Genomic DNA, 16,427 nt, shown 5'->3' on the forward strand with positions numbered 1-16,427 from the left:
AGAAAGGTTCTCCACTGCAGCACTAGTGAGCAGTCTCTATGCCAGGGGTCTCCAATCTATGGCCCGAGGGCCGGATGTGGCCCTTTGCTACCCTTGGGGCACTATTCCTTCCACTGAGACCAACAATGGGGCAGTACTTGTTCCCATGAAACCAATGGTGGTGTACTAGTCTTCCCACTAATACCAATAGTGGGGTACTACTCCTACTGACCAACAAACCTGAGGCCATGTTTTTTCTCACCGATGCTGGGGCCAAGACATTTTCTATCCTCACTGATCCTAATCTGGCCCTCCTAAAGTCTGAAGAACAGTATTCTGGCCCTTTGTTTGAAAAGTTTGGAGACCCCTGCTCTATGCTGTCTCTTCTCCTCTGGAACCTCTCTCTATGTTAGGCAGACTCTCCCTGGCCAGTGGGTTTCTGTCCCTGACCTACTCACACGCAAATTGAACACCAACTGCTGTGGGCCACTGCTTTTCATAAGCACTGCCCAACCGCGGCGGCAGCATCCAAGCAAACAGAAGCCAACCCAATGACACATACAGAGGCCTAGAGGAATTTACATTCCCCTTGTGCTCCACTCTCCCTGCATGGTGGTTGCAACAGTGACACCTGTGTAGGGAGCTCAACCCTCACATGCCTACACCTTTAGATATACAATACACATAACTAAAAATTTACTCTGTTGGTAGAATAACAGAAGTGGGATAAATTGATTACGTTTAAAATATTTCATAGAGCGTATTTTACCCTGTACAGGCTCCATAAGATGTATTCTTCTATATCTCCAGCTTCCTGGAGATGTTCAGACTCTATGGAGGACTACATACATGTATTTTTGTCCTGGTCATGCCCTGCAATTGTGATGCATTGGCGGCAGGTCCTAGATGTTATCACTTCTGTGGTTCATGTTCCTGTTGCCTTATCACCAAGGTTGTGTCTCTTATGCCTGGCAAAGAACTGGCCCCCAAGCTAGCAACAAGAGTTCTTTTAAATGATAAGTTCACCTTTCGTAACATATTACACCCAGATTCAGGGAGCGCCGTGGTAGTTCATTGAGTCTTCCTGTCAGTAAGTATCTGCTTGCCCATAAGGGATGGGCGAGCAAGCAGATACAGTGACAGGTCAGAGGGAGACCTGCATGGCACCAGGGATCTACTGATCGCTTGTGCAATGCTTTAAAGCAGTGGTTCTCAGTCTGTGGAACCTCAGGACCCACATTTATCCTTGGTTATTAAGTCGTGACCCAAAAATAATGTAATTTCCAAAATATTATAATTTATTACACAAAACAACTTGTGCAGTATTCTACATAATTTACCATAATAAAACACTGTTTTAGACTTTTAAAATAAATAATTGTTTTAAGCATACATAGAATAACAAAAATCCACCAATATCCCCTAACTTTAAGCAATCTCCCCTCTACCTCACACTAATAGCCCAGTAAGCTGAGCAATGCCTCTCTGCCCTTCACTCTCTCAAAGGCACACTAATTTAAGAGTATTAATATCTTCAGTTGCTTTTTAAATAAACAATATAGTCTGTGCAAAATTTGTGTGAGGGTTTTCAGCCCCCCCCCCCCCCATTTAATTCAATCCCCCCTTCAATGCCCTGCCTGCTTTAGCCCACCATTTCAATCCCCCTTCCTTTCCCCTTTTATGCTCTTTCCTTATCCCCCTTTCACACCCTCCTTTAACACCCACCTTGACCCCCTTTTCATGCCCTCCACTTTCATGGTTTCCTTCGGTCCTCCCCTTTCATGCACATTTTCAGTCACCCCCCCCCCCCATCACCATCGCTTTCCTCTTTTTTTTCACTCCTTTCAAAATTCTCTCTCCATCACCCATTCACAACCCAGGAGAATTACCTAGCAGAGTCATTCCCTGGCATCCAGTGGTGCTTTTCTTCCCTCTTGTGTGGTTGCCTGGCTGGCTGGGCAGGACAGTTATTTGCCAATTCTTTCCAGCGCTGCCATGGAGGAAGGAGGAATGAGTGCAAGGGCCGTGGGACCGCTTTGTAAGTGCACTGTGTGCACCACCTTAATGGGACTGGCTGGCTACAATAATACAAATATATTGAGGCCAGAAATAGTTGCAGTCCCGGCCTTCTTAACATTTGTATTAGTGCGGCTGACGGTTTTTATTAAGCTTTGTTGTCAGGGCATTGGTCATTTTATTGGGACATTAGAGAGGCCTGGGGAGCACTTGCACACTGGCCCAGTACTGACCCGGTACGCCCTTGGTCACGACCCACTTTTGGGTTGCGACCCATTACTTGAGAAATATGGCTTTAGAGTTTCCAGAAACAAAAAATAATAAATGCTCATTTTTTTACCTGCAAAAAATGTGCATTTGTTAATTGTTTTTTTAAAGTGAACTTATCCTTTAAGTCTCCTCTTTTTTACGCCTGAAAAGCTATAGCCCTTCATTGGAAAAAGCCCTCTCCTCCCTTAGTTTTTTTTTGGATGAAATTGGTTAACTCAGTTCTACCCTTGTACCAAGACACCTACCATAACAGGGGCTACCTGACAAAGTTCACCAGAGTTTGGTCCTATAGGTTGGAAAATTCTTCCACTGCTACCCCATCTGATACTTAAGTGTATACTATCATAATTTTAGGTGACATGGTCTCTGATTGTTCCTATATGTGACTTTATTTTGTGATTGAGCCTTGCAAATAGTTTTTGTTTGTTTTGCTGTTTTCTGTGTACTTTTTGAAATACATTTTGGTAGCGGCTCCTGCGTGAGCAGCAATGTCTGTATTTTGCCCATATACAGAACCATTATATAACTGTAAATCCAAATAAAAAAGATTTTCGAAAAAAAAAAGTGTCCCTGCAAAGAAGCGAGTTCATACCTATCTGTCCTGCTGCCTACACCACAAATCTAAGCTGTATTGCAAACATACCACTAATGCTGAATGCTCAGCATCCGACACACACCTCCAGTACTGTAAAACTGTAATCTTACTGATAAAAGGAAAATAAAAAAGAAGTCAAATGAATCAAAGTCTCAGCCGATAAGAGTATAAAGAAAAGTATAGGAGATCAAAGTGAAAAGGAGCTGACAAGCGCTCTAGGGGAAAAAAGTCATAAATTGAAAAGAGCAATAGGCCACATTTATCCCTAGAAGCAAGCAAAGTAGGAGGGCTCATGGCTCCATCTAGTGGTAATCTATTTTGACATTTTTTTTGCTATAGTGTACATATGAACCATTTTATTTTACACCGTCAGCAAGTCAAAATGAAGAGCAAATTTACACTAAGAAATCAATAGCAACTGAGAACGGACAGCGTGAGGATAATATGTACACAAAGCCTTTTTCAATAGACCTGACAATAGGTGAAAGATAAATCAGTAGCTGCCTCAAAGTAAACAGGAATCTGTTCCCTGGCAGAAGATTCAGATGTTATAGCCTATGAGAATTACACATTGCTAAATGTATCAGAACATTTCCTATTAAAAGTGAACCTGTCATGTCCACCAAAGTGTCCACATTGTATACTAGTCAATTACAGACGCAGTTCAGTTCTTGTGCTTTACCATTGTACAGTGGCTGGTAATGCTTAGGCCTCTGACAACTGAATTGCGGGAGAGGCTTATTTACAGCAAATTCACACATTATAGCACTCTTATCTCATAAACTGCTCTAGTGTTGATAGATCCTCGCTCAGCTTCAGTTTACACCTGAGCAGTTTGAAATGCATTTCCCAAAATGCTGTAACTCTAAAGTAGTAGTACCCCCATAGGATCCAGCAGTATTTAAAGGTCCCTTATTTTCCTGGACCATTAGGATCCCCATTATATTTGATGGTACCAGCCAAGCACACAGTCACAGTCACTCCTTTGGCCTAATAAACAGTCATGGGGTATGCTTTTTGTTTGCTTTAATTAGTCTCACAGTCTCAAGAGCATGAAGGAGATACCAGGAGGCAGGCATTTACTGTAGGAGAGCTGGACAGGGCTGTAGAAGGTCCTTAGCCCATCAGCAGGACCAGTATCAGGAAACAGGATGAGCACTGTCAGAGCCCTACAAAATGACCTCCAGCAGGCCAATGGTGTGAATATCTCTAAACAAACAATCAGAAACAGACTTAGTGAGGGTGACCTGAGGGCCCAACATCCTCTAGTGGGCCCTGTGCTCACTGCCCAGCACCATAGAGCTTGATTGGCATTTTCCATTGAACACCAGAACTGGCAGGTCCACCACTGGTGCCCTGTGCTTTTCACAGATGAAAGCATTTTCACCCTGAGCACTTGTGACAAATGTGTAAGGATCTGGAGAAGCCATGGAGAATGTTATACTGCTAGTGTGACTGTTTTGGTGGTGGGTCAGTGATGGTCTGGGGAGGCATATCCAGGGAGGTATGCACAGACCTGTACAAGCTAGACAATGGCACCCTGACTGCCATTAGGTATCAGGATGAAATCCTTGGACCCATTGTCAGACCCTATACTGGTGCAGTGGGTCCTGGGTTCCTCCTGGTGCCGCTCTTGGTGAGATTATGCAGGCAGTTCCTGGAGGATGAAGGAATTGATACCAATGAATGGCCCCCACGCTCGCCTGACCTAAATCCAATAGAACACATATCATGTTTTGGTCGTCCATCCGATGCCACCAGGTTGCACCTCAAACTGTCCAGGAGCTCAGTGATGACCTGGTCCAGATATGGGAGGAAATACCCCAGGACACCATCCATCATCTCATTAGGAGCATGCCCTGACATTGTAAGGTATGTATACAAGCAAGTGGGGGTCATACAAGCTACTGGGTACCATTTTGAGTTTCTGCAATGAAATTTCAGCAAAATGGACTAGCCTGATGCATAATTTTTTCACTTTCCTTTTCCGGGTGCCTTTGAATTCAGTCCTTTGTAGGTTGATAATTTTAATTTTCATCAAACAATGGGGCATCCTTACATTCCTAACACATTACCCAGTCCATATCAGTATAGATATCCAGCATGATATTTTTCCCATTTAGATCTGATGCGATTCCATTTATTTTTTTGAGCAGTACATATATATATATATATATATATATATATATATATATATATATACAGTATTTTCTTTATGATGATGGGTCCCCCTCTCTTTGTCCTGGTGACTACTGTCACTGAGACAGAAAGTGAGGGAGATTTCAAAAATTTAGGTTGTAACCAGAGAAAAAGATGAAGGAAAATCATCCATCATTCTGTGACAACTCTCTATGGTGGGATTTCAATTCACTTTGGAGAGATTAGCTCTCATTTCCTGTTGTCTCTCTAGGACAGGAAGTGAAGGAAAATCTCCCCAACAGAACACAGACAGCCAGAATATCTCAGTAGGGGTTTTTACTTTTCACTATCCTATATAAAGCTAAAAAGGTTTTGGCTTCACATATGCTAACTATATACACATTGACACTGGTACATTGCAGCAGATTCAGATATACCATATTTTGTGTACAGTATTTTGCTGGATGCTTTCTGTTATGGTTAACTTTTTTTTCTCATTTATATTCACTTAGGGCAAATCATATGCCTTTAAAGGTGCATTCCCTCCTATGTGGAACCCAATTGTGTACTTGGATTACAACAATCTATGGAGGACCATGGATGAAATGGGAAAAGAGGTAAAGTGTCATAAATCACAGATACATGCATGTATTAAGGGGGAAGCCTTAGCATATGTAATGAACTACAGCCTATTCATAAATAAATAAATAAATCTACTCTTTTTAATGTAATCGAAGAATAATAAAATAATGATTATACAGTATAAAATTTTAGTAGAATGCAAATGTAAAAGTACAGTGAATTGTTTGTTTTCCAGTACAGTATAGGGTAAAATGTATATTAATGGGAATTTGATCTGTGGGAACTGCATAACATCCTTAAATACTGTCTGTAAAGAATTAAAATCAATGCACATAGTTGGTAGTCTATGGGGCATGCTCAAGAATACATTTTTCCTTATGGGTTGAGTAGGGTGTTAATTTGATATCTCAGAAAGTCTATAAGGCACATAGGAGCATTTTCAAAAAGGAGTTCTTCTCCTTCAAAGGTACAGGTAACAAATATACTAGCCACGTGCCTTATGGTGGATTTTACAACAAATTTATATTGAATTGACTCCAGGTGGCAATTATGGAAGTTTGTAAAGACAAACCCAATTTCAGTCTGGCACAGCCAAGCCAGGATTGGGGTTAAACCGTGAACCACCATTGTGGGTTCAAATCCTGACCCACTCTATTTATTCATTATTTTCATGCATGTGGTCTAACTGTGTTGCTTGCTTCACCTCTATTTTTAGAATACATTTTCATTGTTCTTTTACTTACTATATGTCACAGATTCCTAATGAAGCTCCATGGATGGCACCACATGCTGAGGAATGGGATAAGATGACAATGAAAGAACTTATTGACAAGTTGTGCTGGACCACGTAAGACCTACCAAGACTTAGGCTGGCCATACATTATAAAATTATCTGGAGATTTTTGATTTAGATTTACCAAAAACCATATAATAGGAGGACAAACCTAAACAACACTTTCAGTTGTATCCAATTAGGCAGGCTCTTGTACTACACAGTTGAAGGTAAATCTAAAGGAAATTGGGCAGAAAATTGGAAGATAATTGTATAATGTATGGCCAGCCTTAGGCTGTAATCACATGGCATCTTATAATTATAGTGACACCTCTGTGATACTTTTTTGGGTATGCTGCTAAAAAATTGGGCTCTCACAATTGTTTTCTCACTGAGCACACATTTCACTGAGGAAGCAGGGTAGTCAAGAAATCAACATAGACTTCTTTGGACCTATTACTTTGACTACATTGACTATTGTAACTCCCTGCTCATTGGCCTACCTCATCGCAGGCTATCCCCTCTTCAATCTATCATGAATGCTGCTGCCAGACTCATCCACCTTACTAACCGTTCTGTATCAGTCACCCCTCTCTGCCAATCCCTCCACTGGCTTTCCATTGCCCAACAGATACAATTCAAAACAATAACAATAACATATAAAACCATTTATAACTCTGCCCCAAATTACATCAGCAAACTTGTCTCCAAATATCACCCAAACCGTACTCTCCGCTCCTCACAAGACCTCATGCTCTCTAGCTCCCTTGTTTCCTCCTCCCATGCTCATCTCCAGGACTTCTCCGGAGCTTCCCCCATCCTCTGGAACTCTCTACCCCAATTTATCAGACTATCACCTACTCTGCTCACTTTTAGGCGATCTCTGAAAACCTATCTCTTCAGGGAAGCCTATCCTGCCCTCAGCTAATAATGGAATCTTCTACTCTTCCTACCAGTCCATCCCTCATAGTTATTACCTTTTGTACCACTAACCCCTCCCTCCTAGATTGTCAGCTCCAAGGAGCAGGGCCCTCCTATCCCTCTTGTATTGAACTGTATTGTTGCTGTATTGTCTCCCTTTATATTGTAAAGTGCTGAGCAAACTGTTGGCGCTATATAAATCATGTATAATAATAATAATATTACTTCAAAACTAGCAACAGAGTAGAGCTCAGGGACTAGCAGTGCATAGGCAGTAGGAGAACCACAGCGAGAGCCCAGTTTCTAAAATAGTATACCCAGCAAAGCAGAGTTAGGTAACTTTTTATGTTTCACTTATTGCTCCAAAGCTTATTGCTCCCAAAACATTTCTTTTTAAGCTTCAAGGCAACAAAGAGTTTGAATTTATTTTGCTTCCCTTAGGGATTAGTTGTGTGTTTAAACTTAGATGGTAAAGCCAAAACTTAAAAAAATATTTTGGATAGAATAGGGCATGTTTAAAACCTTTGTTGGGTAAGAAGAAATCTGCCAAAAGAGAAAGGGCTAATTCATAACAGATACGCTGTGGTCACGTTGGCAGCTGTTCCAATGCAGCCCCGATGCATAGAGAAGACAAAATGCCTTGTTTCCATTGATGTTAGTTTACACCCCTGTGTTAATTTGTTGTGTATTGAAAGTAAATAATACTGTAACTTTCACAAGCTATTATTGATCGAACAATGTTATTGTTCGGGGCAGTACAATATTTTTTTTTTTTCTAGTTTATATGACATTGATTTGGCTCTGCATTTTTGTGCTCCTTTTGTTATATAGAAAGGAAGTTAGCTCTAAAATTATTATTTGTTCCACAATTTGTGCATTTATACTTTTTTAAATTTTCTTTTATGTACAGTAAGTTTATAAAGCATGGGTTTATTAAAGATTTTATGTACTTAGTATAACTTACTTGTTTGTTTCACATTACAGCACAGCTAAGAAATTTGCAACACTTTTTGTGAATGTAAATGTAACATCCGAGCCTCATGAGGTCTCAGCTCTTTGGTTCCTGTGGTATGTAAAACAGTGTGGAGGAACTACAAGAATTTTTTCAACTTCTAATGGTGGCCAGGTAAACTGAAAATCTGTTCTGTATCATTTAGAACTAAGCTATGATATGACAAAATTCAGATGTTATACATTATACTAGCTATAGGTATTCTTCTGGCCAGTGCAAAAACATTTTCAACAATAGTTAATGGATTGAAAATATACACTATTGTGGATCACTCAGAGCTACTTGAGTAAGTTTCAAAAGCCCAACACAAGCCAAAGATTGGAAAACATTAGAATTGGAAAGATTCCACCACCCTTCCTGTTACATTGACAAGGGTCAGAGGGAAAGGAAGCAACTTGGACAATCTTCAGTGTGAACAGACAGGTTTGGAGCAAGGTAGAGGCAGGGGAGATTTCTGCTTCAGGCACTGTGCTGGTGGAGGGTGACCTACAATGTAATGTATGGGCTAGCAGATGCAGCCACGGAGCTCAGTGGGAGACCAGTCATCCCACACACCTGAAAGCAGGACCAGATCTAGCCAGTCTGACATGGGAGTGCAGTAAAAAATATCAGGGTGGCAGAGGATAGGATAACAGCAGGGCAGTGTACAAAAACAGGGATCAGTAGCGGAGTATACTGGGGGTCAGCAGGGCAGAGGACGGGGGTTAGCAGAGCAAAGAGCAGGGATCAGCAATTTGTAGGGCAGTGTACAGGGGGTCAGCAGGGCAGAGGCCAGGCGGTCAGCAGGATGGAAGACAGGGGTCAGTATGGTAGTGTATTGCAGGAGTCAGAAGTTTGTAGGCCAGTGTACAGGGGTCAGCAGGGCAGAGGATGGTCAGTCAGCAGAGGACTGTACAGGGGTCAGTATAGCAGTGCACAGGACATATAGTATGTTTTTAAGGTGAATTTAGCCTCTAAACAGTATAAACAATATGTAAACATTGACAATATTAATACCCATAGAAAGTAATCTGACTGGCTTTACAACAAAAAAGTCAAAACAGGATGACAAAATGTGAGCAAGACTGGGATTATGAAAGATATGAGGCACCCCAGGAAAGAACAGAGAAATACGTTCTGTGGCTGTCCAGTGGGAGGGTCTTAAAGGGGGATTGAACAGAATCTGTTCCTGCTGTATACAATGCACACCTATACCACACTCCTTGTACCCACAAAATACTAAATACTGTGCCACAACCGACAGTCTCAAAGACACAAATAAACCTCAGGACAAAAGAACATTAAATGTTTTCAATTATTTATTTATTTCAGGTACATATATATAGTGCCGTAAATTTACGCAGTGCTTTACATATATATTGTACACTCACATCAGTCCCTAACCCTCAAGGGGCGTACAATCTAAAGTCCCTAACTCATATTCATATACAAGGGCCAATTTAGACAGGATCCAATTAACCTACCAGCAAGTCTGTGGAGTGTGGGAGGAAACTGGAGTACCCAGAAGAAACCCACGCAGGCACATGGAGAACATGCAAACTCCAGGCAGGAGGTGCCGTGGTTGGGATTCGAACCAATGACCCTAGTACTGCCAGGCAGAAGTGCTAACCATTTAGCCACTGTGCTGCCCGTTCATATGTTTTTATAAGCTCCAAGGAGCAGGGCCCTCCTATCCCTCTTGTATTGAACTGTATTGTTGCTGTATTGTCTCCTGTTATATTGTAAAGCTCTGAGCAAACTGTTGGCGCTATATAAATCCTGTATAATAATAATAATAATAATAATAAAAAGGATATTTTTGTCTTAGGTGGCCATACAGTACATGGATCAAACTTCATCTGCTTCAGTAGGTACTGGCTGAATTTTGATCCATGTATGGGCAGGCTGGTTGTAATCTACTGATTGACTTCTTTACAATCAGCCTCTAGGAACATTTCTGCACGATTAGCATTGCCAACTATAGTTGGCAGCACTGATATGTGTATTCTGGTGGCATTGAAGCCTGTCCTCTGTCAGAACATACCTCAGCGGGAGTCGTTCCCCATCCACATCGAATTTGTAGTTTGTACCTCTTTATTTTTTTTCAACACATTGTTAAACAAATCAAATGATTAATGTGTGGGCTGCAGCAGTCCAGCAGAGTTTTAGTCTGAAAGGAAGCTAACTTTGCTAAATTAAAGCTAATATCAAATAGATTTAAAAAAAAATCACCCCATATGCAGTAATGTATTCACAATAAAATTGTTAAATTTTATTTTTTTAGACCTCTTTTTACCTAAATTTGTCTTGAAACTTCTATAATCCATTTTACAGCAGCACTCAGATTGCAAAACAAGGGACAGTAGGCAAAATTATTGATCACTATTTCACTGATATGATTTTGATACACTAAAGTGGTTGTTATTGATTACTGTACTTGTCTGTTTGCAATCCCCACTACTCTTTTGATTAGACCACATATTGTTTGTTTTATACATGCTGTTTTCAGGAGAGGAAATTTGTTGGTGGAGCTGGCCAGATTAGTGAAAAGATGGCAGAGCATTTACAAGGTCGCGTAAAATTACAAAGGCCTGTCGTGCGCATTGACCAAACTGCAGAAAATATTGTAGTGGAAACACTAAATCATGAAATTTATGAGGTAAGCTGAAGAAAATGAAATGTTCAGAATAAAATTATACTTTTTCAAAAATTGCACAGCAATGAAAAACTTAGAGCATACAATACGGCAGTTAACGTCAATTAGGGCCTGAGTGGATGGCCTTTTGTTAGTTTTAAGCAAGTTTTGCATTCATATATACAAGTTTTACGGGAATGCAAAAATCACATGTGCCATGTCAACTGCAGGTCAGAAGGACATCAAATGCACCTGTCAATGAAATCTGAATGATCCAAGAACAATCTCAAGCTGCCATTGATCTGATGTCATTGACTCAAGCCCAAATCCCATCAGACATATACTCTAAAGCAGCCTTTCTCAACCAGGGTGCGCAGGCGTCCTGGGGTGCCTTAAGGTTTCTTCAGGAGTGCCTTGGCAAAATGTCTAAAAATTAGCCAAAACTTCTATACTAGCCAGCGGGTGGAACAATCCAGCCTTTTAGTTACACAAGCTTTCATTGAGCACCATTACGACCTTCTAGCCGCTGGCATTCTGACAACCAATCACATCATCCGTTGATAAGGAGTACGTCGGTTTCCTGCACAACATACTAGTTTGACCCTCCCCTGCCCCTCTCTGATGGGGTCACATTAGTTGAGTGATGGATAAAAACTGGGGGAGGAGAGAAACATTGGAAACTATTCAGTACCAGTGTGCAAAAGGTGTATTTGCTTTGGAAGAATAAATCACCGTTACTGTTGGGTGTCCTACATGTGTGGATGTTGCTGCATTATATAAAAGTGTTAGAATAGTTTTTCATATTTTAAAATGGGGTGACCTTTTAAAATTATGGACAATCTAGAGGTACCCCAATTTAGAATGGGGTGCCTCAAAACTGTCCATAATTTTAAAGGGTGCCTCCAGACTGTCCATAATTTTTAAAGGGTGCCTTGACTGAAAAAAGGTTGAGAAACACTGCTCTAAAGCAAACCTGTAATTTGCTTTAAGGTCTCCCCTCCCCAGCAGCATACAATCACCTTCCCTTACCTGTTCAGCCAATGAGACTGAATAAAATGCTCAGTATTTGCTACTATGGGTTTGACACTTCTTGTACTTGCTGTTTGGCCTAGAGTTGTCACATTTGGGCTTGAGAGTGCTCAAACTTGAATGAGCTCCCACTGGAGCAACTTGAAGATTACAAAAGACAATCTTTGGTTTAACTGACCAGCAGATGTCTCCTCCTGCTCCCTTCCTGCTGAAGCTGATCTCACAATAGCTTTAATAAGCAATGTCAAGTGGAAAACAGAGGCTGAAACCTCCCTTCTCCCTCTGCATTGCTCTTGCTGTTGTCTCTGGAAAGTCAAGACAAGTTGCAGCTCTGAATCAACTGTCTCCTTCAAAGCTATTGTTGGATCAGCCACAGCAAGGGGCCAGGTCAATCCTTACAGCTAGAAACACTCAAAAAACATGGGACACAGAAAAAAAAACTGAAAAACTAATTTTAATGATTGACCTTTTTTAAAGTGAACTTGTTATTTTGTCCTGCATATCTTTATAACACTTAATGAACACCATGGGAGAGATTTACTAAAACTGGAGAGTGCAAAAGTTGGTGCTGCTCTGCATAGAAACCAATCAGCTACTAGGTTTTATTGTCACAGCTTAAATGAACAAGCTGAAGTCAGAAGCTGATTGGCTACCATGCACAGCTGCACCGGAGTCTGAGTGCTCCATTTTTAGTAAATCTTCCTCCAGTTACATTATTGCATATAATCTGTGTTTTTTTTTTCAGGCCAAATATGTTATTAGTGCCATCCCACCAACTCTCTGTTTGAAGATTCATTTTAATCCTGAATTACCGCCACTAAGAAATCAGCTCATCAGTCGCGTTCCTCTGGGTTCAGTTATAAAATGCATGGTTTATTACAAGGAGGCCTTCTGGAGAAAGAAAGGTATTTGTTCTGATAACCTATACAAGTAAAAAGTAACATAACTCCCTTGTACAGCTTCTTCTTATAACAGATTACACTCTCATTTTTCTAGTGGGTTTATCATTTCCTTGTGTGTTTAATTTTTTTTTTTAGAACACTTTACCCAGTTTTATATTAGTCAAATCCTAATATGCTGTGAATTCCCTTTTTTTTTAAAGTTGGGTATACTCTTGATTGACTGAGCCCATAGTATGATTCGTAATGGTTGCAATATTGGCACATGTACACAGCATGACATTGCTATAGCTTGCTGTAGGCACTGCAGTCACATTACTGTCAATGAATTAAAGGTTAACTTCACCTTTTGCACCATGAAACATGTTACACCCAGGAATCTGTGAATGAATAAACTAGCTAAAACTGAAACCTTGCTGTTCAGGCAAACCTTTAGCAGCCTTGGCATCATTTTAACTTAGCTATAAGATTAATTTGCATACCATTATTTTTATATTATGGTAGATTTTATATTTTTGGTATATTGTTTTAATAAAAGCTTTCTCCATTTTTCTATTATACAGTATGCTGACAAATGCACAAAAATGTAAAAGAAAATGTATTTTTTAAGATGAATTACTAGTTACTTTTTTAATACTTTAATCGTATCTGACAATTTCAGTACTGAGGTACTCTGCCATCTAGAGGCTGTCCTCCAACCTATAGGTTTATTCTATGAATTAAAACTCCAGCCTGCATGTGATAACAAAGTCATACAGTATCTGAACAGCAGTGAATGGTAGAAATGAGGAAATCTGCTCTGGCTCAATATTCAATTTTTGAGGGGTAAATTCTGTTTGAAACTCTATTAAACCTTAATTTAGCAGAGAAAACCATGGAAATCTAAGAGGGGGAAATTGTGTTTGTAAATGTTGGCAATTTTTAGCGCTTATTGGAAAACTACTGTTAAAATAAGCCATTGAAATCTGTGCACTGCCACTGGGGACATGTGCAGCGCTTTACACATAATATTGTACATTCACATCAGTCCCTAACCCTTAAGGGCGTATAATCTAAGGTCCCTAACTTACATTCATACATACACATATTAGGGCCAATTTAGACAAGATCCAATTTACCTCCCAGCATGTCTTTGGAGTATTGCTGAAAACCAGAGTACCCTGAGGAAACCCACGCAGGCACAGGGAGAACATGCAAACTCCAGGCAGGTGATGCCATGGTTGGGATTCAAACCAATGACCCTAGTACTGCCAGGGTGGAGTGCTAACCATTGAGCCACTGTGCTGCCCATACTGTAAAAAAATAATAATTACACACACATATATATATTACACTGGGGAGAGGGTCATTTAATGCAGTTGTCAGAGCAACATTGAAATACACAAATTCTTTAAATTGTGTGCTTGGTGGATGTTACTATTTTTGGGTTTTTTTTTGAGCCTGTATAGCATTGCACTAGTGATCAGCAGATCACTGGTGCCATGCAGGTCTCCTGCAGACTATCATTGGATTCTGTGTGCTCTACCTCATACAGACAGACAGTTTTATACTGACAGGAAAATTCAGTGAACTACCACAGCGCTTAACAAAGCTGTGATAGTTCATTGAGAACTACAAGCCGACATCTGCAATGGATGTCGGTACTTGTAGTTCAATTATTCACAGAACTCTATGAATGAATGACGTGACCAGGTGAGCAGAGCCCCGCACGGCTGCATTGTTTTAAAAATGTTAGAGGGAGAGAGGGCAGCAGCTGCAGGAGTGGGAACAAGTTACATGTTCCACCATAAAAATAGTGAACTTATCCTTTAACTGCCTCCCGCCCACCATATAAGGAAATGACGGGCGCAAGGCGGTTCTCTCATTCTGGGAGGACATCATATAACGTCCTCCTACTCTAACCACGCATGTGCGGCTCTGGGGGCATGCAGCGCGGCGATCGGTGGTGCGCTGTGTCCCTTGGACACAGTGGATCACCGATCAACATAAAGAGCCGAAGATGTTGGCTCGGTCATGTGATCAGCTGTGCCCAATCACAGCTTATCGTATGTAAATAGGGATATGCTGGTTATCAGCATTTCTCTTCTCATGAGCTGTCACGCTGACAGCTTGAGAGGAAAGGAAAGCAGGTAATCTGCATCCCTCAGAGGGGACATGTACACTGATCATTAGGGCACTGATGATCAGTGTGCCCTGATGATCAGTGTAGCCCCAGCAGTGCCACCTACCAGTGCACATCAATGCTACATATCAGTGCCCATCTGAGCTGCCTTTCAGTGTCACCTATCAGTGCCAGTCAGTGCCACCTATCAATGCCAGTCAGTGCCACCTATCAGTGCTGCCAATCAGTGCCACATACAGTTCTCTCCCCCCGTTGGTAATACTCGACGATCACCTGGGTGCCGGTGAGTAATCACCGGCCAGGACCCGGTGATTGACAGCTGAGCCTGAAAACAGCGGTGCGGGTCGGGTGCATGGCCCCTACCCCGACCTGCAAAATCACGTATATATACATGAGTTTTTCAGCGTTTTCTAGCTTTTTTGCATTGTCGCTTTGCCGCGATTTTTCACATTTTTTTTGTCAAAAAAAGTCCAAAAACGCTGGTTTGCTGCGATTTACTTCATTTTGCCATGTTTTTCAGCATTACAGCTAGAAAACTCCACTAGAAACCCACTAGTTTTGGGGGGTTTTTCCAGTCCAAAAACACCCCTGCCAAAAAACATTGATTACAGTCTATGTGTGTATGGACACATAGGATAACATGCTGGGGAGTTTACTGGCTGTAGAAAAAAATGCCAAAAGCCAAAAACAGCAGCTGTAAAAACATCCAGTATGCATGAGGATTAATGGAGAAGTGGATATACATGATGGATGAAAATGCAATAATTGATATTATTAGTGTAAAAATGAGCTTTGGTACACATTTTGTTTATTTGTTTATTATTTTTACCAGTAAAAGTAGGTTTCATTAGTTTACACTGTTCAGAAAATCCATTTTTATCTGATTATCTGTGTTTCTTCAGATTTTTGTGGAAGTATGATCATTGAAGATGAAGAAGCACCAATTGGACTGACACTTGATGACACCAAACCAGACGGCTCAGTACCTGCTATAATGGGGTATACATTGTGTCACTGTTTTCATACTGCTATGTAAATTGTATTGGACTCCACATAGCAGGGATTTGGTCTATTGTTTACAACTGTATGACTTGTAAATTCAGTTGTGCTGATTTGTTTCAGATAAGCAATTGTTAGGAAGATTAAATCATTTTAATAATTTCTAATAGTTAATTAGCTCACTACCTTTTTATCTCAAAAATACAATTCAAACCCAAAGATAAAAATGTAGTGCATAGTAAAATGTAACAACATGTTAATATGCAAACCAGCATTATTATCTAACCCTTGCCTCAAATGCTAAGATAGTTCTAAGTCCAAAACCTCCCTGCCATATTATTATATTGTTAAAGTAAATTTGTAACCTCCTAAGATAGTTTCCCTTTTTTCTACAATCTTGCTCTGGTAAACTAATAAATAGTAAAATAGGAAGAAAAACACTTTGTAGGATTTCTGGACTCCAAATGGTGGATGAAAA

General features: G+C 40.6%; 1 protein-coding gene across 1 annotated transcript in view; it reads left to right on the forward strand.

Annotated features, from left to right (window-relative positions):
• The window catches only part of LOC149432481 (amine oxidase [flavin-containing]-like), a 111,682-nt gene that overhangs the window by 76,050 nt on the left and 19,205 nt on the right, over positions 1-16,427 (forward strand). The window contains exons 4-9 of the mRNA XM_089665169.1: positions 5,512-5,616; positions 6,337-6,428; positions 8,259-8,400; positions 10,775-10,924; positions 12,675-12,834; positions 15,853-15,949. Coding sequence (XP_089521295.1) covers positions 5,512-5,616; positions 6,337-6,428; positions 8,259-8,400; positions 10,775-10,924; positions 12,675-12,834; positions 15,853-15,949 — 746 coding nt within the window. The remainder of the gene's footprint in view (positions 1-5,511; positions 5,617-6,336; positions 6,429-8,258; positions 8,401-10,774; positions 10,925-12,674; positions 12,835-15,852; positions 15,950-16,427) is intronic.

The sequence above is a fragment of the Staurois parvus genome, unplaced genomic scaffold (assembly GCF_062004578.1).
Source record: "Staurois parvus isolate SC_StPar_1 unplaced genomic scaffold, SC_StPar_1.0 ptg002140l, whole genome shotgun sequence".
Classification (NCBI taxonomy): domain Eukaryota; kingdom Metazoa; phylum Chordata; class Amphibia; order Anura; family Ranidae; genus Staurois; species Staurois parvus.